Genomic DNA, 24,226 nt, shown 5'->3' on the forward strand with positions numbered 1-24,226 from the left:
AGTCTCCACTGTCCCAGGGGCTTTTAAAATGCTGGGGGACGGCAGCGAAGGCTTCGCTGCCACCCGCCAGCATTTTAAGGCCGCCCCGGACAGCGGAGAAGTCTCCGCTGTCCCGGGAAGGTAGGCGGGGGGGGGGGGAGCAAAGACTTTCGCCCCCCACCGGCCTTCAGAAGAGGTCGGGGGACAGACTGTCCCCGGACCTGGTCTGAAGGCGGTTTCCATAGGAACGCATTAATTGATTTTTAATGCATTCCTATGGGAAACCGTGCTTCGCAAGACGAAAAACTCGCAAGACGAAAAGACTTGCGGAACGAATTAATTTCGTCTTGCGAGGCACCACTGTATTTTAGAAGTGTTGTATTCACATTTTCTATATTATGCCAATCAATGGGAGATAATAATGAAAAAACCAATTGATGTAATCTTTGTAGCCCATACAGCTGTAAAGAAGCCCCATGCATTTTGATTTATATCCCTGATGGGCATACAAAAGAAATGCCAACATCTGGATCTAAGGAGAAAACCAAGGCAGAAACAGCAAAGAAAGAGGTAAGGAAACCTAGTGTATTTTGATTGTTAGTCAGAAGGATGTTTGAGATGCCTGGTGTTACTGTAGAACAGGTGTAGAATGAAGGAAACATGGCTTGACAGCAGCACATATAAAAAGAAATCCAGGATTATAGTCTTGTCATATAAGTCATCATCATCAGAAACTGAACATGAGTCAGCAATCTTACCTGACTGCAAAAAGACTGATGCAGTTTTATGCTGCTTTAATAGAACCATGGTTTCCAAGTCACGAGAAGTAACACTTCCATTTTATTCTGTGCTGGTCTCACCTCATCTGGAGTACTGTGTCCAGTGCTGACCCCTGCCTTTGAAGAAGGATATAGACAAATTGGGATGGGTTCAGATGAGGACCGTGAAGATGGTCAGGTGTTTGGCAAACTACACTGCTGTAAAAGTGTTCCAGGTTTTAAACAGCACAGAACTAGTAATCAGACTTGGGAAACACCTGTGCTAACCAAAGTTGATTTATTTTAGTTTATTTTCAGTTCTTCTCCTCCTTTGCAAACATTGGATGCTATCCTGTTCTGGGTGGGTGGAGGATAAAAGAGACATTTGTAGTAGGTCTTTGCATATTGAAGTGCCCTGATCAACTTTGCTGCGGTTCTACTTGAAACGGCAAGTTTTTCACCAGTAGTGTTTTAATTCTCTTTCATCCAGTTTGATTCATTGTAAAGACATGTATTTGTTCTTTTTTTCCAAGGCTGGTACTGCGCCGAAAGGACGATCTGCTCCACTTGTGGCTGACGCTTCTCATGCTGCAGCCCCTGCTTCAGTCGAAGACCACTTGGCTCTTTACAGCAAGGTGTCTGCCCAAGGAGATGCAGTTCGTGAATTGAAATCAAAGAAAGCAGCAAAGGAAGAAGTTGATGCTGCCGTGAAACAGCTGCTAGCCTTGAAAGCAGAGTACAAAGAGAAGACGGGTCAAGACTACAAGCCTGGGAATCCTCCGGTCGCTGCAGTTCAGGCCCAGGCTTCCAAGTGTGAGGCTGCCAGTGCCACCCATCTAGACAGCAAGTCTCTTTATGATAAAGTCGCTGAGCAAGGGGAAGTGGTTCGAAAGCTAAAAGCAGAAAAAGTGCCCAAGGTTAGTGTTTGAAGAATAAGCCTGGATAAGAAGGAATTGAGAAGTGATCGTTGCAACCTTTTATCAGGTGGATGATAGATCTGTCTTTTCTGTTATTTATAAAAGTAGATAGACAATAACTCCTTGGGCAGGACTACCACTAACCTTAAGAGAACAGGAGAAGTTGGGGATGATAAACATAGGTCTGGCAGGAGAGAAAAGGGATTTTTTAAAAAACCATCTATGGTAGAAGTGTCAAAAGATAAAATATTAATTAAAAGTGGTGGTGATTACTTCTGCCCCCCCCCATTAATGTCCCCAAAATAATGGCCCTCTGGTATCTTTGCTGAACTATGTGAAAGTGGATATTGCACCAGTTTTCTGGACGGGGTGGAGATCAGTGTTGCACTATGACGAACATTCCGTCTGCACAAGCATTGCAGCTTGCCAGAAAAGAACGATCCCCCTTCTGCTCTGGTGTATTCACCTTGCGACTTCCCTCTCTGCCGCACTAATGTGATCCAAAGGAAAGCAGAGCAATACATTTGGCACCAGATCAGCTGCAGGAGTTGCTGAAAGGAGACATACAAGGTGCCATCCATCTGTCTTAGGGACTCCATTCTGGATTTGTGTAGGGTTTACTCCTTAGCCTTTTCTTCTCCCAGATATACCCTGCAAGGCAGCAGAGGTTTAGGATCAGAGTCTCCCTTCTCCTAGCTGGGCTACCTTCCCAGGTTAACGAACCCCATCTTATTACATACCTGAATCCATCCCATAGAATACAAATAAAACTTCAGTTAAGGAGCACTCTGTGCAAAGCAAAACCTTAGTTGTTGGTTACATTCAAATAGCTTCATTAAGTGAAGAGCATATGATGATTTATGGGTTCTAATAAGCCTCTTACTGATTTTTTCTTTTTGTCAACTTGATCTTGTGCATCCTAACTATCGTATCTACTTTGCTACATGCTTTTCTGTCTTTTCCTCTCTTTTTAACTGTTCTTTCGCTTCCTGTTGTAGGATCAGATAGATGCTGCTGTGAAAGTGCTTTTAGCTCTGAAAGCAGAATATAAGCAAAAGACAGGCCAGGAATACAAACCTGGAAACCCAGCAAAGAGTTTGCTTCCTAGTTCAGCTCCTTCTGCTCTTCCTTCTTCCATGCCCCTCTGTCCAGTAGTCTGCAAAGCTCTTTACAGCAAAGTGGCAGAACAAGGCGAAGTGGTTCGTAGACTTAAGTCAGAGAAAGCAGCAAAGGTATAATGGCCATGACGGCAGAAAGAGTGCTGAACATTATGTTTTTAAGATGCATGATTAGGTCCTTGAGCAATTCACAAAATTTAAAAAATTGTATTCTATTTTTTTCAGTCTTTTTATTTTTACTTTTGCAAAGTATTACGCAGTATTTGGTTTCTCTCCATTTTCACTTATTGCATGCAAGACAGATGATTCTTTTGTCCAAGCAGAACAAAACTTTGATATCAATGCTAACAGTTAAATTTATTTGTAGATTGATCATTTTATCATTTGCACTAGCCCACTTAATCTTCAGTTTCATATTGGAAAATTTTGCATTAAACTTTTCCATTCTTAACCGATACGTTTCTTGTATTATCTCTCTGCTTCAGGATCAGATAGATGCTGCTGTGAAAGTGCTTCTTGCTCTAAAAGCAGAATATAAGCAAAAGACAGGCCAAGATTATAAACTTGGACATCCACCTGCAGTTCCTCTTTCCTCCTCCTGCTCCTCCTCTTCTTCCTCCTCCCTGTCCTCTTGTGCTTCTGATCCTGCTCCTCTGTCCTGCAATGGTTTGACATCTTCTAGCCCAGTAGACAGAAACGTTCTGTACAATAAAGTAGTTGAACAAGGCGAGCTGGTACGGAGACTCAAAGCCGAAAAGGTGTCCAAGGTAGAATAGTGGTTTTATTATGCATGTGGTTTCAAATCTGTGTTTTTTCTCTGTTCATCAGCTGTGCATAATTCTGATTTTGGCAGAAGTTTTTTTTCAAGGGACCAGGAAGTCAAGGTTGTATATTGTGCTGTTGTTTCACTCCTGCAACACACTTCTGCTTGTGCAACAGTACAGCCCCTGCACACCCTCAAAATCAGTTCCAGAGGATTGGAAGATCCTCCGCAGCAGATTTTGGGGGCAAATGGGAGTAGGAGAGGAAGGTGAAAATTTTGTTGGCCAGTATTGGATGCAACTCTCAGTAACTGCTAATACTTTTCTCCATATATCTGGATCCCATTGTGGGGGAAACAAGGCCATTTTGAGGGAGCAAAGGAGCAGAAAGGACTCTGCCAATATAAAATCTATTGCAAATCTATGTAGTGTTGTTAACATACCCTTGGATATGCAGGCAGGAAACTAGAGGTGTATGCATGCATAACTCTTGGACTTGTGACATGAATGCCCTCCCAATAATACTTCCCATAGGATAAAGTGGATGAAGCTGTAAAACTCCTCCTTTCCCTAAAAGCGGAATATAAAGAAAAGACTGGTCAGGATTATAAGCCAGGACAGTTACCAGCACCTCAGGCACATGCCTTAAACCAGCCGGCAAGCACAGAAACCAGTGGCCCTGACTCTGCAGAAGCAAAAGCTCTCTTTAACAAGGTTGCTCTCCAAGGAGAAGAGGTCCGGAAATTGAAAGCGGAGAAGGCAGAAAAGGTAATACTGTTAATTAACAGTTTAACGTGTTTGAGTGGATCCTGGGGTACTCATCACATTTCCTTTAACTTAACATTTATGCTAATATCCTGACCTGCAGTTGCAAGATGGTCTCTTTTCAGTGTCAAGTATTCTGCAGGTATGCATCTGGAGAAATTTGGAATTTCGCAGCATTTGTAAAATGTAAAAGCATCCTCTCTTAATTCAGCCTATTCTCCTTTCACTCGGAAGTGTATCATGAGCATTTATCGCCACCTTCTGGCCAAAGGCAGAAAAAGGAGTTTGAGGGAAGTAGCCGCTCCAGCTTTTTTTCTCCTGCCTTTCATTTACTTCAGCTCCTGACAACATTTGTCCTGTATTTTTCTATTTTCAGACCCCTGGTGATCTTTCAATGCAATCCACAAATATCCTAGACATACATACATACATACATACACACACACACACACACACACACACATATATATATATATTGTTGCAAGATGAGGCAAACTGTGTATGTTGACATAATTGTTGTTTTGCACAATGCTGAAGACCTTATGCCTCTTAATATCAGTTGCTGGATTCCTAATTGAGGAAGGAGCCTGCTTCGCAGGCCTGTCTGATTGGCCACTGTGAGAACAGAATGATAGACTACATAGGCCTTTCTTAGGTTTTAGTTTCAGTCTTACTTCATCATTATATTACTGTTTGCATAGTAAATGTCCACAGCATTGGCCCAGGTTCACTCAGAGAGCTTCATGGCTAAGCATGGATTTGGACCCTGGTCTCCCAGAGTTCAGCACTAACCATTATGCCTGGCTGTCTGGCTGTGCCCTCCCTTTCTGGTTGCCTAATATGAAATCAGACCAGTGATCCGGTATTGTCTGCTCAAGCTGTCAGCAGCTCTCAAAAATGCTGGGCAAACCTTTACCAGTGATCCTGTTTCCTGATGATGTTGTGCACCGAGTGTGAACTTTCTGTGAATTATATTCCATACTACCGAGTTACATGTCCTAACAAGGAATAGTACACATATTTTGGCTACAGAATGTGAGGATTCCACTTTCGGGACTCTTCGGGGGTTGCTTTTATGTTGATTATAGCCTCTCGCCAGATGTCTCAAAGCATTTGGGTAGTTTTAGTTCTAGCACCAAACAATGGTGCTTTTACCTCTCTCATGAAATCTCCTTGGTTAGTAATTGACTGTGGTTTTTCCCCAAACTCCACTTTGCTGTGACGCCAAAAGAAGAAAAGCATAGTTGGTTCAAGCTTTGCAAACCAGGATTGAAAACTTGCTTTCCAATCTTACTTTGCTGGCTTGGATATGACAGCTTATCACGGCTTGCAGAAGTTTCACTGATTTTCTCCCTTTCAGCGTGCATTCTGTGGTTTCCCCAGTATGTAATGTACCTTACCTATTCTATGCAGCTAACTATTATTTCATTTCTTTTTGGTTACCTGTTTTTCCATGGGAATGGTGTCCTCCCCAAGGATAAGATTGATGCTGCAGTGCAAGAGCTGCTTCAATTGAAGGCGCAGTACAAGACACTGGCGGGAATAGACTATAAACCAGTCTCTGCAACCGGAGCAGAAGACAAAGACAAGAGGAAGAAAGAGAAAGAGAACAAATCCGAGAAGCAAAATAAGCAACAGAAGCAGAATGAGGGCCAAAAGAAAGAATCACAGAAAGACCCAAGTGGTGGCAGCAACTTATCCTCAAATGGACCAGGAGATGGTCAGGGACCTAAGAAACAAACCAGGTGAAATTTCTACTTAAAATATAGTCTGGGCAGCAGGGTAAAGGAAATAATGTAGTGTTAAAATTGGTATTGTGCTATAAGGGAGATAATGAAGGCAACAAACAACAACACCCCAACCCTGCTGGGTTGTTTTTACGTTAAAACGTTATAAATCTGTTCTTTTGTTGGGCTTGGATCCCTTCTAACTATTGCAACATCACTATCAACTTGTTTGCTAGTGTCAGGGTTTCAGGGACAGAGAGCGAGGGGGAGGGGTCCCAGGGTGACGAGGAAGAGGACGACGATGACCCGAGGTTGTCAGTGAGTCCGTCAAGTGAATCCGAGGATTCCCAAAAGGGAGCCCCCCTGGTCAGGCCAAGGGGCAGTAGAGAGGGAAGCAGTCAGAAGCAGGGGAACGAAGAGGGAATCCCCAGTGGGGGTTGGAGATCGGGACCGGCCTCTCCGTCGGAACGGAGTGAAGGGGGTGGAGTTACCAGTGTGTCAGAAGGAGCAGAACAGGGAGCAGAGAGGGGAAGGAGTTCGGAGCAGAACGTTCTGCCGGAAGGGGAGGAGTGTAGTACCGAGAGTAGCGTAACGGTCGAAAGGAAGGTCAGAGGCAACGTACGCGCGCCAAGTTCAAATGTGGAGGCGCGCGGAAATGAGGAGAGCCCTGAGGAGGAGCCTGGTCCCAAAGCACGAAGGAGGGGGGAGCAGGCGTCAGAAGACTCAGCCTCGGGGGAGTCCCGAAGGGAGGGAGCACAGGGGGGCAGGAAGACCCTGCAGAAAAGGAAGGAGAGGAAAAGGTGGAGCAGTACAAGCCTCTTAAGCTGGTGCAGGGGCGGGACTGACTCAGAGGGGACTTCAAACATCTAAGGGTAAAAGATGCTGAGCCACGGAGCTTGGATGTAACGACAACAATGTTCTTCAATAAAACCTTTTGTATATAACTTGGACTGGATTTTGGTCTCTTGTGAGCTGGGACCTCGGGTGGCTCTGACAGCTAGGTTTTGGGTCGAATACACAAAATAGACAGTCCTTGTCCAGACTGCCTACAACAAAAGCCAAAGAAAAGGAGCTAATATGGACATAATTAAGTTGGTAGCAGAAGTATCTTGGGGGTTGTGGTAGTCCATGGGAGAGTCTTTGAGTAAAATTGTGGCTTATAGGAATCGTACATAGGAAGCTGGCCTGGCAAAAGCATGGAGATGTTTCAGGTGAAAGAAATAGCAAATGTGAAAGGGGGAAGGGATTTTTCTTTTCATAAGTATGTATTTTTCCTGACACCATGAGAGCAAAAAGAGAACTACCCAGTTGCGGAGAATGAGGTAGGGCACCACTCCTGCCCTGTCCTCCTGGCTGCTTGCTGGGATCAAGTGAGGACAAGGTAGCACTAGATTGGCACCATCAGTTCAGTGCTCCTGTGCCCCATCCGGGTCCCACTGAGCAGCAGCGACACAGTTCAGAGGGTGGCATAGTGGTGCTCCAGTCCTCCTCACCATGACTGGAGCTACCAGAACCCCCCTTCGCATTTAATATGCTTTTCCCCCACTAATTGTATTGCTATTTGAGGGAGCTTGCCAGCTTGAAGACTCTTGCCGTTATATAATAAATTTGCCTGTTTAAATTCATTGAAATGTTTAAACATTTTAATTCATGTCTGGATAGTTTTAACAGTTTTTTTTGAAATAAAACAAAATATTTAAAGTGGGCTGTTGCTTTATTAATTATGGCGGTTGTTTTTGAGGCTAAGATTATGCTTCTATCTTTCTGATATGCGACAGGTTGGGGCTAGAGGCTAAGAAGGAAGAGAATCTATCTGACTGGTATTCTCAGGCAAGTATATCTTGAGTTTTACCTGGGAGTGCTCTTTCACAGTCTTCAAAATAATGTACTCTTAAGAACAGTTTTTGCAGCTAAACTGCAATCAAGAACGAACCTTGGTTGCAGCTCCTGGCTTGTCTAAAGTGGTTGCTTGGCATCAGATTTAATGCTAAACCAAACCGTGGCTCAGCCCCAGCCTGTGCAGCAGCCACAGGAAAAGGGTACAGTGGTTGAGATCCATATGTTTGCTTACTCGCTCTAAGCAATGTCTTGCCTTAGTGTTACATGCAAACCGGTCTCTACATAGGTGCATTTGGATATTTATGGTTCTAATAAAAGATAAACACCTTTCGTACATGAATGTTCAGTGCTCGTTTCCATTGAAAGTCATGCGTTCAATTTTATTTCTATTTGATACTTTTAAAACTTGCTGCCGACAACACGATTTTCGTGACACTGAAACATTGATATTTCCTTTAAAAGGTGATCACAAAATCAGAGATGATTGAATACTACGATGTGAGTGGCTGTTACATTCTCCGTCCCTGGGCTTTTTCCATCTGGGAAAGCATCAAAGAGTTTTTTGATGGTGAAATCAAGAAACTTGGTGTGGAAAACTGCTACTTTCCAATGTTCGTATCCCAGGCTGCGTTGGAAAAGGAGAAGACACACATTGCTGATTTTGCCCCGGAGGTAATCTTATATCACATTATTAATAATAATGTATGGAATTTAAGTTTACAATTATGAGCTTCAATTGATAACCAGAATTCACATGTGTCACAATTTTTTTTAAAAAAACAAAATTGTACCCACCATATTATTAAGAATGACATGAAATATATTTATAAAAAGGAGTATTTTCTAAACTTTTACATTCATTGATTTCAGGTTGCCTGGGTTACAAGATCTGGCAAAACAGAGCTGGCTGAACCAATAGCTGTACGTCCTACTAGTGAAACAGGTACAGTCTTACAGATAAAATACTACAGCTAAATAGTCCCTCTTTCCTATCAATTAGTGATGTTGGCTTTTGTAATAACCGAAGTTCATCTACTCATGAAGTTCATCTACTCTACGCAGGTAGAGTAGGGGAGAAATCAAGTATTTTGTTATCAAGAAGTGTGGTGTAGTGGTTAGAGTTGTAGCTGTGAAGCTCACTGAGCGACCTTGGGCCATGTCACTCACTCTTAGCCTAACCTACCTCACAGGGTTGTAGTGAAGATTTCTGTGCACGTCACCTTGAGCTCCTTCAAGGAAAGCTGGGATATAAATGCAATGAATAAAATGCAATAAATAAAATAAGGAAGAAACAAGATCAACAACATGTTCTCATGTATTTAAATTTTAAATATAAAGGATTAGCCTAACACTTAGGGTAATATCCAGCAACATGCCAGCAGATAGGATGGGATTTCCCTTTCCTCTCCTTTCTCCCCAATTTGCAAACTGGGGGGTTCTAGGGGGAGGGTAGGAAGGACAAGCCACATTGCACCAGTGGAAGCGCAAATAGGCTGACATCACTGGAGGTCACCCTTAGTTCACACAGGTATTATTATGCATAGGAATAAAAACTCTTACAAATCAGGTTTTCAAAAACAATAGTTAGCATAGTAGCTACGTGCTTTCTGAAAATATTCTCCTTTTTTTGCAGTAATGTATCCTGCCTATGCCAAGTGGGTTCAATCACACAGGGATCTCCCCATCAAACTTAATCAGTGGTGCAATGTTGTGGTAAGTGAAAGATATATCGGATATTTGCTGTGCTTTACCCAATATGCTCATTCTCAATCAATCAATCAATCAATCAGCAATCACCAAAACCCGCTTTTTAAATTAAGTTGTGGGTTGTTAGAATGTATAGTCTTTGTGGGGAGAAATTGCCATATTTTTTCACCTGGCACTTCTTGTGTTGAAGGATTTGATTCATATCTTATGCTCTGAATATTTCTTCATTGCTGCTTTCCACATCCTAACAAACACCATGTTGAATGAAAAAAATGTGGTATGTAGTGCACACATTTTGGGAATCTCTACAGGCCTGAACTGTGACAGCCGTTGCGATATACAGTGGTACCTCGGGTTACATATACTTCAGGTTACAGACGCTTCAGGTTACAGACTCTGCTAATCTAGAAATAAGTATCTCAGGTTAAGAACTTGGCTTCAGGATGAGAACAGAAATTGCACGGCAGCAGCAGCAGCAGCAGCAGCAGCAGCAGCAGCAGGAGGCCCCATTAGCTAAAGTGGTACCTCAGGTTAAGAAGAGTTTCAGGTTAAGAACGGACCTCCAGAACGAATTAAGTTCTTAACCCGAGGTACCACCGTATCTGCATATGTGATCATGCAAATTATCCTTGTCTACTGGTATTTACAATCTTCATAGAAATAATAGAAATCAGCATATGAGAATATAGCATTTTTATATTGAAAACAAATGGCAGTTAAAATAGTCTCTGGTTCCTTTTGTGTGAATAGTAGGTTTTTTAACAATATGTAAAATCTAGGTAGCACTAGCAGAAGCCAGCACAAGAACTATCTCTAGGTTCATTGGGACCCCACCCTGGCACAAACTCCATGTCGTCCCCAAATCTAATCTGGAGGGTTTGGGAAACTCCAGAACAAATTTAGGGGGAGCAGAGGGGTTGAAAGTTTATTGTACTGATGGAGCCTTAGCCTTTGGATTTCGTTAATTACAACTCACTATGCCTTTGAATTCATATAGTATAATGCATCATTGAAAAATAGAACTTTGAACAATGCTAAATAATACATTTAAAACAAGCTCATTAATGACGACAACAACTTTAACTTTTCATGACACTCTGTTTTTTGTTTGTTTGTTTTGTATTGCAGCGCTGGGAGTTCAAACATCCACAGCCTTTCTTGCGTACTCGTGAATTCCTGTGGCAGGAGGGACACACAGCGTTTGCAACTTACGAAGAGGCAGCAGAAGAGGTACAGTGCACAGATTAAGTTAAACGAACTTCATTCTTCAACATCCACCATTCAAGGAAAATTTGGAATTGTTGTATCAGTGAGTGGAGGGAGTCCACTTCGTATTTCAGCATAATTGAGGGAAAACAGTGAAGCTTCTTTTCTTCAGTATGTTCGAAAAGGCTAATAACACAGAGAGATTATATGAAAAGTAGATGCAGTGTTAAATTGTGTTGGACATTGTTTTCTCATGGTGTGATATACAAGAATTAATTTGAATCTCATTGGCTTGTTGTTGTCACTCAAATAATCTACATGTTTCAAAATTGGGTGTCATTAACTATGTGAACCCCCAGACAAGAAATGAAATAACACAACTAGTGAACTATCATAGTTACAAATGACAGATAATTTCATGTCTGAGAACCACTATCTGTTGTCGGATAGGATTCAGTGGTTATTGCTAGAGCTTTAAACCGTAAATGCTAAATTTTTATTTGATAGCCGCCATAAATTATTAGGATTTGAGAAGGCCATTCATATGTATCCTTGGTTTTCCTATGATTCTACCAAATGGTTAAGTAATACTTTTGGCATATAGCTTAGTCTAAACTTCTACAAACTGTTTTTTATTATTTGTCTCAGGTATTACAGATCCTTGATCTGTATGCTCGTGTGTATGAAGAGCTTCTGGCAATTCCTGTTGTGAAAGGAAGAAAGACAGAAAAGGAGAAGTTTGCAGGCGGAGATTATACAACTACCATTGAGGCATTTATATCCGCCAGTGGGCGAGGCATCCAGGTATGTTCTGTTAAAAACATTTTATATACTTCATCAATATGTAGGAAGACGTTATCTGAATTTTGTTTATTGTTGCCTTTTTTTAGGGAGCAACTTCTCATCACTTGGGACAGAATTTTTCAAAGATGTTTGAGATTGTCTTTGAAGATCCCAGGATACCAGGAGAGAAGCAATTTGCTTATCAGAACTCTTGGGGTATCACAACGCGGACCATTGGCGTAATGACCATGATTCATGGAGATAACATGGGTCTAGTACTACCTCCCAGGGTCGCTTCTGTTCAGGTGAGCAAAATCACATTGATACAAACCTTTTGCTAGTGCCAATTCATCTCTCTTTTCCCTCCTATTTTCTAGAATGGTGGTGGTGGTGGGGTGTTGAATCCAGACTAAGATAGTTACACTTAGATTCCATTAAATTAGTTTAATGGAAACTTAAGTGTAAGTCACGACTAAATTGCCCCATAGATTTGCGTAAGAAATAAGCACAACTAACTTAGTCTGGCTCCAAGTCACTGAGTTGACTGGCAAATAATCTTAATGGTTGTGCAGCTGCTGATGTCCTCTGACTGTATCTTTAAGATGTGGAGGGAAATAGAGAAAGGATGGGGAAATCTTGCGGCAGCCTGCTTCTGTCCACTGGGTGGCAAGCAGAAAGAGGGCATTCTTACTGCATTATGAAACAGCCTCCTGAGAGATCTGGCAGACACCTTTACTTAGGTGTTTTCACCCTCAATCGACAACACCTTTTTGCTCCAACACACATTTACTGGCCCTTAATTCTGAAGGTCTGAGCCATATGAAGCTGCCTGGGTTCTGAAATCTTCAGGGGAGGCCTCCCTCACAGGGACATTCGGTGGGCATTTTGGAGAGGACCTTCTCAGTGGCTGCTCCCAGGCTTTGGAACTCTCTTTCTGGAGGCTGTGTTTGCTCTCTCCTTGTCCTTCTAGCAGCATCTGAAAACTTTCTTTGGGAACTAACTGCTTTTAAGGAAAGGTATCCTAATGGTATGCTGTACTGTTTTCCCCATCTGCGTTTTAATAGATGTGTTTTAATTCCATAGGTAGTTTAATTGCTTTTTATTTATTTTTTAATTTAAATTTTTTATTGGAATTTTATTTACAACATAACACGACCCCCCCAATACACATTAAACGTGAGCATAACATACAACAATACAAACAACCAAATAAAAGGCTTCCTTTATCCTGTATCTGGCCTCCTTATTCTTATAAACTGTGTCCTTTATGAATAATTATTAAGATTTTTCTAATTATAAGTTAAATATCCACAAAGTCTCCTGCAGACATTAATCAAAACAAGTCCAGGTATGTATTTTAGGGCACTGTTTTGTGAAGTATTCTCTGCATTTTCCCCATGCTTTTTGAAACTCCTGTTTAATGTGATCTCGAATTGCCTCTGTTAATCTAGTCAGTTCAATATACTCTTAGCAGTTTCTCTTGCTATTCCTTTTCTGTTGGCACAGTTTCTTTTTTCCAGTTTAATTACTTTTTAAACAGCAACCTTTTATATGTTTTAAGCTGTGTGTGTTTTATCTGTGTTTATTTTGATTTTTGTGAGCGCCTTGAGTCCTAGTTCTGGGAAACAATAAAATAAATCAATACAATAAATACATGTATAAATAATTCTACTCAGTGAGTGCTTGGTCACTGTTTCAATGTATATTTATAACATTTTAATGCAGTTGATTTTATTGCAGCACTGCTTCAATAGTCCTTTTGCTTCAAAACTGATGGTTTTAAGAGCAGTCTACAAGTTTAGGGCCTACATATTGTAATTCTTGCAAACAGCATTTTTGTTAATGCTCCTAACTCAATCATTGCATCACCACTCAGGTTGTGATTATTCCCTGTGGAATCACCAATTCGCTTTCGGAAGAAGACAAGGAGGCCCTGATGGCAAAGTGTACTGAATACCGTAAGCAGCTATTCAGTGCCAATATCCGTGCGCGTGTTGACTTGAGAGAGAACTATTCACCTGGATGGAAATTCAATCACTGGGAGCTTAAGGTAAATGTTGTTCAGTTCTGTTCTCCTTTGATGCATTCCTCATTGTCAGCCTTTCCTTGGATGCATCATTCAGTAGTATATGCAGAAGGAAAATGGGAGTTACCAATTAGCGACAATAGACCCTCCTTCTTATGAACTTTCCCCTAAGTACATGTCATCTGTTCTTTATTTTCCAGTTCTGATGAGTTCATCTACTTCAAGAGTGCCTGTGTAATAAAGTATCCAACCTCTTAGTATTGACTCACTCACACTGTCTTACTTCTAGGCTGGGAAAGAGTAATAGCTAGAGTTTTTGCAGTGTAAACTAAACTTTCAGGATGTCATCTTATTGGAGACATGCTATCAATACTTGTCTGGTTTGCATGTCACTTTAAACCATACTTGCACTAAACTGTGCTGCTGGGAACTGAAACTTGGTTTGGTTTAGCTTTGCATCCAAGCCCAGAGTCAGAGTTTGTTTTCCTTGAAGCAAAGCATGATCTGTCTGGAAGGTTTCTCTTGGCTTTCTACTTGTAGTTTGGGGGAAACAAACAACACGAACCTGGATGTAAAGCTAAGCTGCAACGTGGCTTGGCTGTTAGCAGTGCAACAGGAGCAGAAGAGGAATAAAGCACCTGTGATACCTGCAGTGGGTGCCTTCACCTTTAAACCATAGTTTAAAGATTTGGTTTAAAGTGACACATTTGTTTTTTATTATTCTGGAGTGTGGAATAATTTGCATTTTTGCCAGGTGTAAGTTTCTTGACTGTAACCTGGGGTAGCTCCTTCCCTGAAATAGTTTTGTGTTCCACTTAAGCAAGGTAGACAGATGTAAAGAAGTGTATAAAACACTCTGTTCATGGCCTCTGCTTTTTTTTTTTTTTAGGGTGTTCCAATCAGGCTTGAAGTGGGTCCACGAGATATGAAAAATCATCAGTTTGTAGCTGTTAGACGAGACACAGGAGAGAAGCTGACTTTTGCTGAAAATGAAGCAGTGGACCAGCTGAGACGTGTTCTGGACAAAATCCAGACTAATCTTTTTGACAGGTTGAGTTTGGGGGAGGCTGTTTTCAAACTGACACATTTGCTTCTTTATACTGTGTGTTTCATTCATCTGTCTGTTGTTTCATGGGTTTCCAAAGGAATGAGGAAATGAGCTGAGGATCAGGGCACAACTAGATTTAACATTCACTTACCCACCCTGCCTGGATTGCACTGAATGCATGGCAAACTGATCTGTCTGAATCACCCTCCCCAATGATCTCAAAGTTTCCCAGTAGCTTGAGCTGGTGGGGTGGGGAATGGTCGAGTAAATCCCCCAAACGGGAGCAATGAAGAGACTTAAAAAAAAAAAAAAAGACTAGAAAGGGGGAGGGGGCAAAATGCAGCTCCTCCCTTCTGTGACTCTAGAACTGATTATTTGTCTATCTTCAATTCAACCCCCCCCCCAATTCTCTTAGATTGCTTTGCCTGACCAGCTAGGCAAAAAAGGTCATCAGTATAGAAGTTACAGTCCTTTCTATTGGCTAATGCTGACTTTTCTCACAAAAAAACTCATGCCATCTAAACTGAATACTAGCCCTTGTACTTTCAGTTTGCTCTTCCACCAGTTTTTATGGCCTGACACCCAGAGAAGGCATACTCTATATTAATGGAATCAAGCTTCTCTTGGAAGTGGATTCTAGTCCCAGATGCTTGTCCTGCACTAAGATATCACAGGACTTAAATTTGTATCCCAAGAGCTACTTTAGGTCTGCATAAGGACTTCAGTGTGCCTTGTGAATATAACACAGTCACAAATTCCCTTCATTTTCAAAAGAGGTGTGGTGTGCATTGAAGGTTTGAAGCACAGAAGCCCAAAGTCACCTTGGGCACACAGAATGAGTTGCACTGTACTTTGGGCTATTGCACTTTTATATCCCACCTTTGCTAAGCATGTTCCTAACCATCGTTTGGACTGCTGTGTGGACAAAAACTGGAATGTAATTAGTGGGATGCAATTCAGATGCATTCTTAAGATTTGGCTCTGTGGTTAAAGAGTTCCTTTTTACAATAAGTAAAAGCTTACGTTGACTGAATATCTACTCTTTCTCAGAGCTTCTAATGACCTAAAGAATCATATGGTGGTGGCCAATACAATGGAAGAGTTTCAGACTGCCCTTGATTCGGGAAAGGTAAGAAATCTGCAGCATGATCAAGACTGGAATCCAATGTATATTTACAGCCTTCATGAACACGGTGTGGCTGTCTTTCAAGGAAGCATTCATAAGAATAGGCTACAAGTTTTGTTTTTGCAAGTGAAGGCACAATTGAGCAACACAAATTTAGTCAGGGATTGCAGAATTAGCAGTTTGTACTGACCTAAAACACGAGAGTTTCTTAGGAGTCTCAGAATAATTGTAACCTCAAAAAACGCCAAATGTTAAATCAATATCACATTCCTTGGGAATAATGCTTGCAGTTTTAAGACATGTAGTGGAGCCTGTAGTTCTTTAAAAACTTTAACCTCTTGGCTCATTTAATTGCGGCTTTCACTGCAGAATCTTTTCCTTTGTGGTCAGCTCTCATAACCTATTCATCCTCCATCAAGGCTATGGGACATCTATGTACGTCCATTGCAGTATGTGAAAAGGATGCCTCTGCACGTCTTTAAAAACATTAGTAAAGGTGGAAGGCTGCCTTCCCTGTGACACTTATTCAGCTGTGCTGCTTTTTCAGCAGAAAATAGCCATGCCATCTCTAAGAAATAGTATCAAGTTGAATTCTAGATCAGATACTGTAATCAATTCATTACAAGTAATCGTAAAATAATTAGCAGACAATATAACTAGTCTTGTCAGTTCAAAGAACGCATTGCTTGCGTCAAAGAACTCTTTCTATCTGATTTAAATAGAGGTCAACAAGTACATGCAGAAAAGCTGGATGACAAGAGGTTATTGGAATTGATACGAAGGTGCAATGAAGCACCTTTAATTGCAGCAAAGTATTTTAGATTGCCGCTGGAGTGTTTTGTGCTCTGGCTACTGGTTTTACGTTAGAGTTTGATTTGTGTGAATTATTCTCAAATAGCTTTGACCTATTTTTAATAACATTTGTAAAAGATAAGTCATTTTCCAACATGCCTCCTTCAAAACAAGCAGCTGGCTTACGTTGTGGAATTTATTTAAACAGATACAACTTACGCATCCTGCTGCTGTTTGTCATAAACTAAATTAGGTTTTAGGACCTAGCATTTTCCATCCTGTTTTTTTTCCTTCCATGGGTCAGGAGTGTCATTGAGTCCAGTGCCATTGAGTCCAAGTTGAAGGCCTTTATGTGATCTGGTGGTGCTGCTGTTCGAATTGTAGCACTCTTGAGAGGAACAATATCCTGCAAACTATACACATTTCATATTCATGTTTCCTAGAAGAATAGCAGGCTCCCTTAATGTGTGCTTCAAGTTTGAATCAATTTCTTTCTTTCCTAAAAGTTGGAGTCAGAATGAAGTATAATCACTCAAACAATGCTGAATTATGAGAAATTATTAACTTTCCTATGTGCTGTATGTGCTATCTCCTGAAGCTGAGCTTAGTTTATGTTAAATTTCAAATGTAGCAAATGCCTGTAAAGCCTTTATGGCTTGGAAAACAAACAATACAGAAGACATCTTTATTGAAAAGTGAACACGTCACTTGAAGTTCAAGAACTCATAATGGTTATTCTTCTGGTTCTGCAGACCAGGGCATGTCATTCAGTTTAACATGCCAGTCCAATAATCTTTTGGGCCTGTGAGCTCCCTACACACGCACCTCTCTTCCTTTGTGATGAGCACTTCTGTGTGCATTATTGCAAAATATGTTTGCTTCTGGATCTAGGAGAGTGTTTCTGAAATTGTGGCAAAATACATGAAAGCTAAAATATTCAATTAATCAATGATTTTTGGAGAGAAAACATGGCATTCAAATTTTCACTTTAAGGAAATACGTTAGGGACTGTTTTTTCTATGAATCTTTTGCAGAATAAGTTCTAATGACATTGTCCTTCCTTATATCGTCTGGCTTTAAGTGGTGTTTTACTGAGTTGCACCACTAAGGGGCGACTTTCTATCTTAATTTGAAGATGTTTTCAAAAGTCCAGTCACCTTCAAGAAGCTCTCTGCTGGGACCACTGTGTTGAATGTACACACAAATCTTAGGCCAGAGGGGCAGGGGAGTGAAATTTTATTTGTAGTGAAATATAAAGCTCATAAGGCTTTTGAATCCTATCATCAGACTTGACTTCTCTCAAGGCAGCTAAAACAGATAAACATTACACTACTTTCTGTTAGACTCATTTCAGTTATTTTCCCTTGCAGATTGGAACAGACAAGTTTTATTCAATATATAAGACATTAATTAAGATTAATTATATAACCTCAACAATGTGTATTTTCCTTTCTGACTTCAGATAGTGCAGATTCCTTTCTGTGGTGAAATAGATTGTGAGGACTGGATCAAAAAGACAACTGCCAGGTAAATAAATGTTTGTGTATAGACATAACTATACAAATACATAAGTACCAATTGAGATGCACACTTGTTCTGAGTTCTTTCAAATTTGAACGTTAAGACAAAAATAGGAATTGGTCTTTGTAATAGATGTTATGGGGCCCATGCTAAAGAATCAGCTAACAAGAAGTATAATTTTTCTAAAAGGAAAAGCACCTTTGTTCTAGACTTGTTGGAGGAACAGTTTACTTTGGAAGACCATGATCTGTATTAAGGTGCCAAGACACCCTTTGGCTCATGGTTCACTGGAAGCCCTGTGATATCCCTACTAATTATGGGACAATAGACTGTCCCTCATTTTTGTCAGTCCTCCGTCTTTTGTCTTTGTAAAGCTCTCTTGCAAATCTATATCGCTACCTTAACTTTACTCTTTGCGCAGCATTAATTCTTTGGTTCAAGAATGTTTTGATTTCTGCAAATCAGGCTCACATTAGGTCATATGTGATACCTTTGGTTAGTGCACAATTGTGGGGCATTGCCATTTAGCTCAGTTTGGGGCATTAAAGGAAATCTGCTTTCCATTTCAGAGATCAAGACCTTGAGCCTGGCGCTCCATCCATGGGAGCAAAAAGTCTCTGCATCCCCTTCAAGCCGCTGTGTAAGCTGGGGAACGGAGCAAAATGTGTCTGTGGCAAGAACCTTGCCAAGTTCTACACCCTCTTTGGCCGTAGTTACTAAACTGCTAGTTTGAAACACCATTTTCTTTATATTTCAAGCCCTCAACTTTTTGAAATAAAGACTGAAATCTTCCCAGATCCTATCACGTTTTTGTTACTTTTTAAAACAGCTGCAAATAAAGCCATACAGAGTCAAAGAGCCCCTCCACTCAGACTAGCAGTGATGCACAGACTTTTCTGTATACAACATCTCTAATAATAAATACATATTGTCAGCTACCACTTGGCTTCTTTTTTGCTTGTGGGATAAAATGGTTTGTGTGGTAAATAATGCCGTATGCAAAGGTTGGATGAATTCACATTAATACTGTAGTGTTCAACATTCTTGAATGAGCTGCAGATTCAGAACAACTCGATTTAAATAATGCCCACACTATGTCATTTGCTTGAGTTTGTGTCTCTTGATCACAATTACTTTGATTTTTTTTTTTTTAAGGTTTCGAAAGGAACATTAATTCAATGAGCTGGTGTTAGTGTTTAAAGCCCTAAACGACTCCAAATATTTGAAAGAGCATTTCATTCCCTACAGACCCTCTCAGGAGACTGGCCCTCTGTAGTTTGCACCCTCAGAAGTTCCTTTGCCCTGGCCTTGAAACCAAAACATAATTGGAAAAAGCACTGAATGACCCAGCCAAAGCTAAGTACCGTGAGGCTCCTGTAATTTATATACAAGTGACTTAATGAGACATTACAATATGTAACTTTGGGTTGGATCATGGATACCACAGCTGATATTCCATGTTGCACAAGTGGACGTCTGTTTATGGGATGGGACTTCTTCTTACAGCCTCCTGTGCATGCCTTAAATCAGCTCTGGAGAGTAAGGGATAATAAATTAATGAGTAAACTCATTGCCACCTGACTGCCTCATGGGTGGTTGTTGTTCACATCCATCTATCTTGGGAGATAATGGAGTGCGCCTTCAGGAGTCTGTGTGCCCCAGTCTGTCTGGGGAGGCAATGGAGTGTGTCTCCAGGGGTGAAGTCAAAATGCTGCATTAGCACAAAAATGACCTTGCTGGGGCGCAAACCTGAGCAGTGTGTATGGAGGTCCTGAGCTGCCCATACAACAAGATCCACCTCTTGGCCTTGTTGAGGTGATCCAAAGGAAAGCGGAGCAATACATTTGGCACCAGCTTGGCTGCAGGAGTTGCTGGAAGGAGGTGTGCTCCTTAGGGGCTCTCCTCCAGATGTGTATAGGGTTCAATCCTTAGCCTTTTCTTCTCCCAAAGATAACCCACAAGGCAGCAGAGGTTTAGGATCAGAGCTTTCCTTCTCTGAGGGTTTGAGATCCATTGGCTACCCATGGTTTAGCTGGCCAGTTGAGAAAGCAAGCTTTATTGAGTAACGTGTATTATATATAGCTAGTATTGATAACAATTTTATTTCCCTGCTATCCTTGGCTCTTGATATTGCCTGGAAATTAATTGTGAAAGAAATGCTGTTCATCCAACATAGTTAAAGTCTGCTCAAAGTACAGGCATACCTCAGAGAAGTTGTGGGTTTGGTTCCAGATCACCACAATAAAGTGAATATTGCAATTAAGTGAGTCATACAATTTTTGTTTTGTTTCCCAGTACATATAAAAGTTATGTTTACACTATACTAGCCTATTAAGCCACACATGGCCCAGCTGCAGGGGCAGGAGGGGGAAAACCCATGGCCAGAAAAGGGGTGGTCGTGGTGGGGTAGGATGGGGACTGGTCTGCCTGCAGCTGCACCTGTGAACTCAGGAGCAATATCTGTGAAGCGCAATAAAACGTGTGTTGCATAATAATAATAATAATAATTTATTATTTGTACCCCGCCCATCTGGCTGGTTCTCCCCAGCCACTCTGGGCGGCTTCCAACAAAGATGAAAGATACACTAAAATGTCACATATTAAAAACTTCCCTGAACAGGGCTGCCTTCAGATGTCTTCTGAATGTCAGGTAGATGTTTATCGCTTTGACATCTGATGGGAGGGCGTTCCACAGGGTGGGCGCCACTACCGAGAAGGCCCTCTGCCTGGTTCCCTGTAACTTGGTCTCTCGCAGTGAGGGAACCACCAGAAGGCCCTCAGAGCTGGACCTCAGTGTCCGGGCAGAACGATGGGGGAGGAGACGCTCCTTCAGATATACTGGACCGAGGCCGTTTAGGGCTTTAAAGGTCAGCACCAACACTTTGAATTGTGCTCGGAAACATACTGGGAGCCAATGTAGGTCTTTCAAGACCGGTGTTATATGGTCTCGGCAGCCGCTCCCAGTCACCAGTCTAGCTGCCGCATTCTGGATTAGTTGTAGTTTCCGGGTCACCTTCAAAGGTAGCCCCACGTAGAGCGCATTGCAGTAGTCCAAGCGGGAGATAACCAGAGCATGTACCACTCTGGCGAGACAGTCTGCAGGCAGATAGGGTCTCAGCCTACGTACCAGATGGAGCTGGTAAACAGCTGCCCTGGATACAGATTTGACCTGTGCCTCCATGGACAGCTGTGAGTCCAAAATGATTCCCAGGCTGCGCACCTGGTCCTTCAGGGGCACAGTTACCCCATTCAGGACCAGGGAATCCTCCACACCTGCCCGCCTCCTGTCCCCCAAAAACAGTACTTCTGTCTTGTCAGGATTCAACCTCAATCTGTTAGCCGCCATCCATCCTCCAACCGCTTCCAGACACTCACACAGGACCTTCACCGCCTTCACTGGTTCTGATTTAAAAGAGAGGTAGAGCTGGGTATCATCTGCATACTGATGAACACCCAGCCCAAACCTCCTGATGATCTCTCACAAAGAAGTGTGAGCCATTAAAATATGTGTGCATGAAAAAATGGTCTAACTTGCACTGAAAGGTACATACTCCCAAACTGATAACCAGGATGGAGGATGGTGAACATCTGTTTGAAGAGGAGATGGGCTATCATCATCATCATGATGACGAAACTGAAAATGAACAAGCTAGACCTTCTATTTAACATGTGAAACTGTGACGCTGCTGTAGTTGCTACAGGAAAGTAACAGGCTGGACTCAACTCTAGGGCACGTCGTAGGGGATGTTCACCTGGTGGTGTCATTTGGGATGGTCCAGTGCTTTATTTTAGAGTGCACAGCTCCCATTCCCTTATTTATTACTGTACATTAATGCATTTTTGCCCCAGAGAATGATGTTGCACCTTGAGGGGGGAGTCTTCCAGTGATAAAGATGTATGCTATGGGGTATTATCATTCTTATTTTGTGGTGTAGCATCAAATAAAGTCTTATTCACACAACTCTTGGTTGAATAAGGATCTGGGAAACAATTTCAGCATCATAAACGTGTAAGGCAGTGATAATTGCAAGGTCACCACCTATTTTAACAATGGAAATAAACACAATTATGAAAGTGGGCAGGGGACATTCATTGCAAATCCCAATTAGCTCTGAATTATTGGGATCTATTGTCATTTCCTAGGTGATTAGTTCCATAAGAAGCTAGCAATTTCCACGACAATTAGCAACTGTACCAGCAATCAGCAGTTCCTTGGGGTTTTATATTGTTCCAATGAGAAGCTGATTGTGTGAATAGCTGTCAGCCATGATCTGATCGTGCAGATCACCAAGTTCTTCTGTCAACTGGGCCAAGAAACGTACTTCTGGGAATGAAGGGGCATGCAGTTTAAGATATACGGATTGGTATTACAAACATTCTTTTCTATAGTAAAAAGGTAATGGTTTCAACTTAATGATTACCGTAAATTACCAGAAGGCTTAGTGAAATAATTATGTTTCTAACTTTGGACCCATTTAGGCAGTCACTTGGTTTAAAAAAAGCATCAGGAATATGGAATTCCGGGCAATCGATGAAAAGACTGTCTGGTTTTTACAACTTTAGGCTTGTTTGCAGGAGAGTTTGCAGAATGACAGGCTACGTCCGTGACAGTGCCCTTAAATGACCAACTGGTCTTAAGCATATTTGAATGTGGACTTGCAAAGAAGAAACCCTCTCAAACCACAAACACACACACACACACACACACACACACACACACACACACACACAGCAACTGGTTGCATGGACAAGGACTCTAATTCAGAAAACCATTCCTCCATTCTTTGCCCAGGCTTATTTTTCTAGTTCCACTAATACTTGCATTCTGTCCACACGTCTGTGGTGTCCACTGTCCTTCAAAGAACGTAAGGAGAACCTGCTGGATCCAGACAGTAGCCCATCTAGTTCAACATCCTGTTCCCATAGGGGCCAACCAGTTGCCTGTGGGGAACCCACAAGCAGGATTTGAGCACCAGAGCCCTCTCCCCTCCAGTGGTTTCCAGCAGCTAGTATTCAGAAACATTGCTGTCTCCAACTGTGGAGGCAGAGCACAACCACCATGCCCAGTAGCCACCAATAGACTTCTCCTCCATGAATCTGTCCAATCCTCTTTTAAAGCCATCTGGGTAGGTCCTGTGGGGGAGAGCTCCATAGTTTTACTATGCACTGTGTGAAGAGGTACTTTCTTTATCCTGAATCTTCCAGTGGGGGAGGGGGATGCATAGCCTTGTCCCATTTTATCCCACAACAACCCCATGGTGTTGATTAGGCAGAGAGAGAGAGAAAATAACTGGCCCATAACTTAGTGGGAATCTGAACTTGCGTCTCCTCATCCTAATCCAATGCTGGATCTTACTTATGTAAGACCAATTCCGACTGCTTCATCCTCCCAATATAAAGGGTGTATAAAAATTAAATCAGGGATCAGCAAACTTTTTCAGCAGGGGGTCGCTCCACTTTCCCTCAGACCTTGTGGGGGGTTGGACTATATTTTGAAGAGAGAGAAAAAAAGAATGAATTCCTATGGCCCACAAATAACCCAGAGATGCATTTTAAATAAAAGGACACATTCTACTCATGTAAAAACATGCTGATTCCTGGACTGTCTGCAGGCTGGATTTAGAAGGTGATTGGGCCAGATCTGGTCCCCGGGCCTTACTTTGCCTACCCATTAATTAAATTGTACTTGTAATTTTGATTCAGAAAAAGGGTGTTGCAGCTCCCAGAAGTTTGGGAAAAGTTGACCTAGGCCAGAGGAGATGCCTTCAAGATATTGCTGAACTACATCTCCCATCATGTTGCCTGGGGCAGATGGGAGTTTGAACCCATCAATACCTGGCATCATGTTTTCTACCTCTGGCCTAGGCCAAGGTCCTGCTCAAGGCCTCACTCCTCCCCTCCAGCACCCAATGAACCTCTGTGAACAATAAGGCGGGCGCCCCAGCTGTGAATAATTGTTGCTGCAGCCTCAAACATTAGAACCCCGGGCAATGAGACAAACAAACAGCTTGTTTCATTTGATATCTTAGTTTCCTTTACGCACTTATTGAGTGGCGGCCTCCACGCGATAACCCCCTGGCTTAATTGCCCTTTAAACTGGTTTTATTGCTTTAGTGCATCTTATAAAAATTAGCTTCTAAACACAAGCAGCAG

General features: G+C 41.9%; 1 protein-coding gene across 4 annotated transcripts in view; it reads left to right on the forward strand.

Moving 5' to 3' along the window:
• The window catches only part of EPRS1 (glutamyl-prolyl-tRNA synthetase 1), a 41,629-nt gene extending 22,618 nt beyond the window's left edge, over positions 1-19,011 (forward strand). For 2 of the 4 annotated variants that reach the window (XM_083733004.1, XM_083733003.1), the window contains 18 exons: positions 432-549; positions 1,271-1,654; positions 2,653-2,886; positions 3,258-3,539; positions 4,068-4,301; positions 5,775-6,043; positions 7,804-7,855; positions 8,327-8,536; positions 8,735-8,807; positions 9,498-9,577; positions 10,700-10,801; positions 11,426-11,581; positions 11,668-11,865; positions 13,437-13,610; positions 14,476-14,636; positions 15,685-15,763; positions 18,015-18,079; positions 18,643-19,011. In XM_083733004.1, the coding sequence (XP_083589130.1) occupies positions 432-549; positions 1,271-1,654; positions 2,653-2,886; positions 3,258-3,539; positions 4,068-4,301; positions 5,775-6,043; positions 7,804-7,855; positions 8,327-8,536; positions 8,735-8,807; positions 9,498-9,577; positions 10,700-10,801; positions 11,426-11,581; positions 11,668-11,865; positions 13,437-13,610; positions 14,476-14,636; positions 15,685-15,763; positions 18,015-18,079; positions 18,643-18,793 (3,022 nt within the window). In that variant the 3' untranslated portion in view covers positions 18,794-19,011. The remainder of the gene's footprint in view (positions 1-431; positions 550-1,270; positions 1,655-2,652; positions 2,887-3,257; positions 3,540-4,067; positions 4,302-5,774; positions 6,044-7,803; positions 7,856-8,326; positions 8,537-8,734; positions 8,808-9,497; positions 9,578-10,699; positions 10,802-11,425; positions 11,582-11,667; positions 11,866-13,436; positions 13,611-14,475; positions 14,637-15,684; positions 15,764-18,014; positions 18,080-18,642) is intronic. The other 2 variants (XM_083733006.1, XM_083733005.1) reach the window with 1 other exon arrangement.
• Positions 19,012-24,226: the final 5,215 nt, after the last annotated feature.

Source organism: Podarcis gaigeae, assembly GCF_964106915.1.
Source record: "Podarcis gaigeae genome assembly, chromosome: 3".
In the NCBI taxonomy this organism is placed as follows: Eukaryota; Metazoa; Chordata; class Lepidosauria; order Squamata; family Lacertidae; genus Podarcis; species Podarcis gaigeae.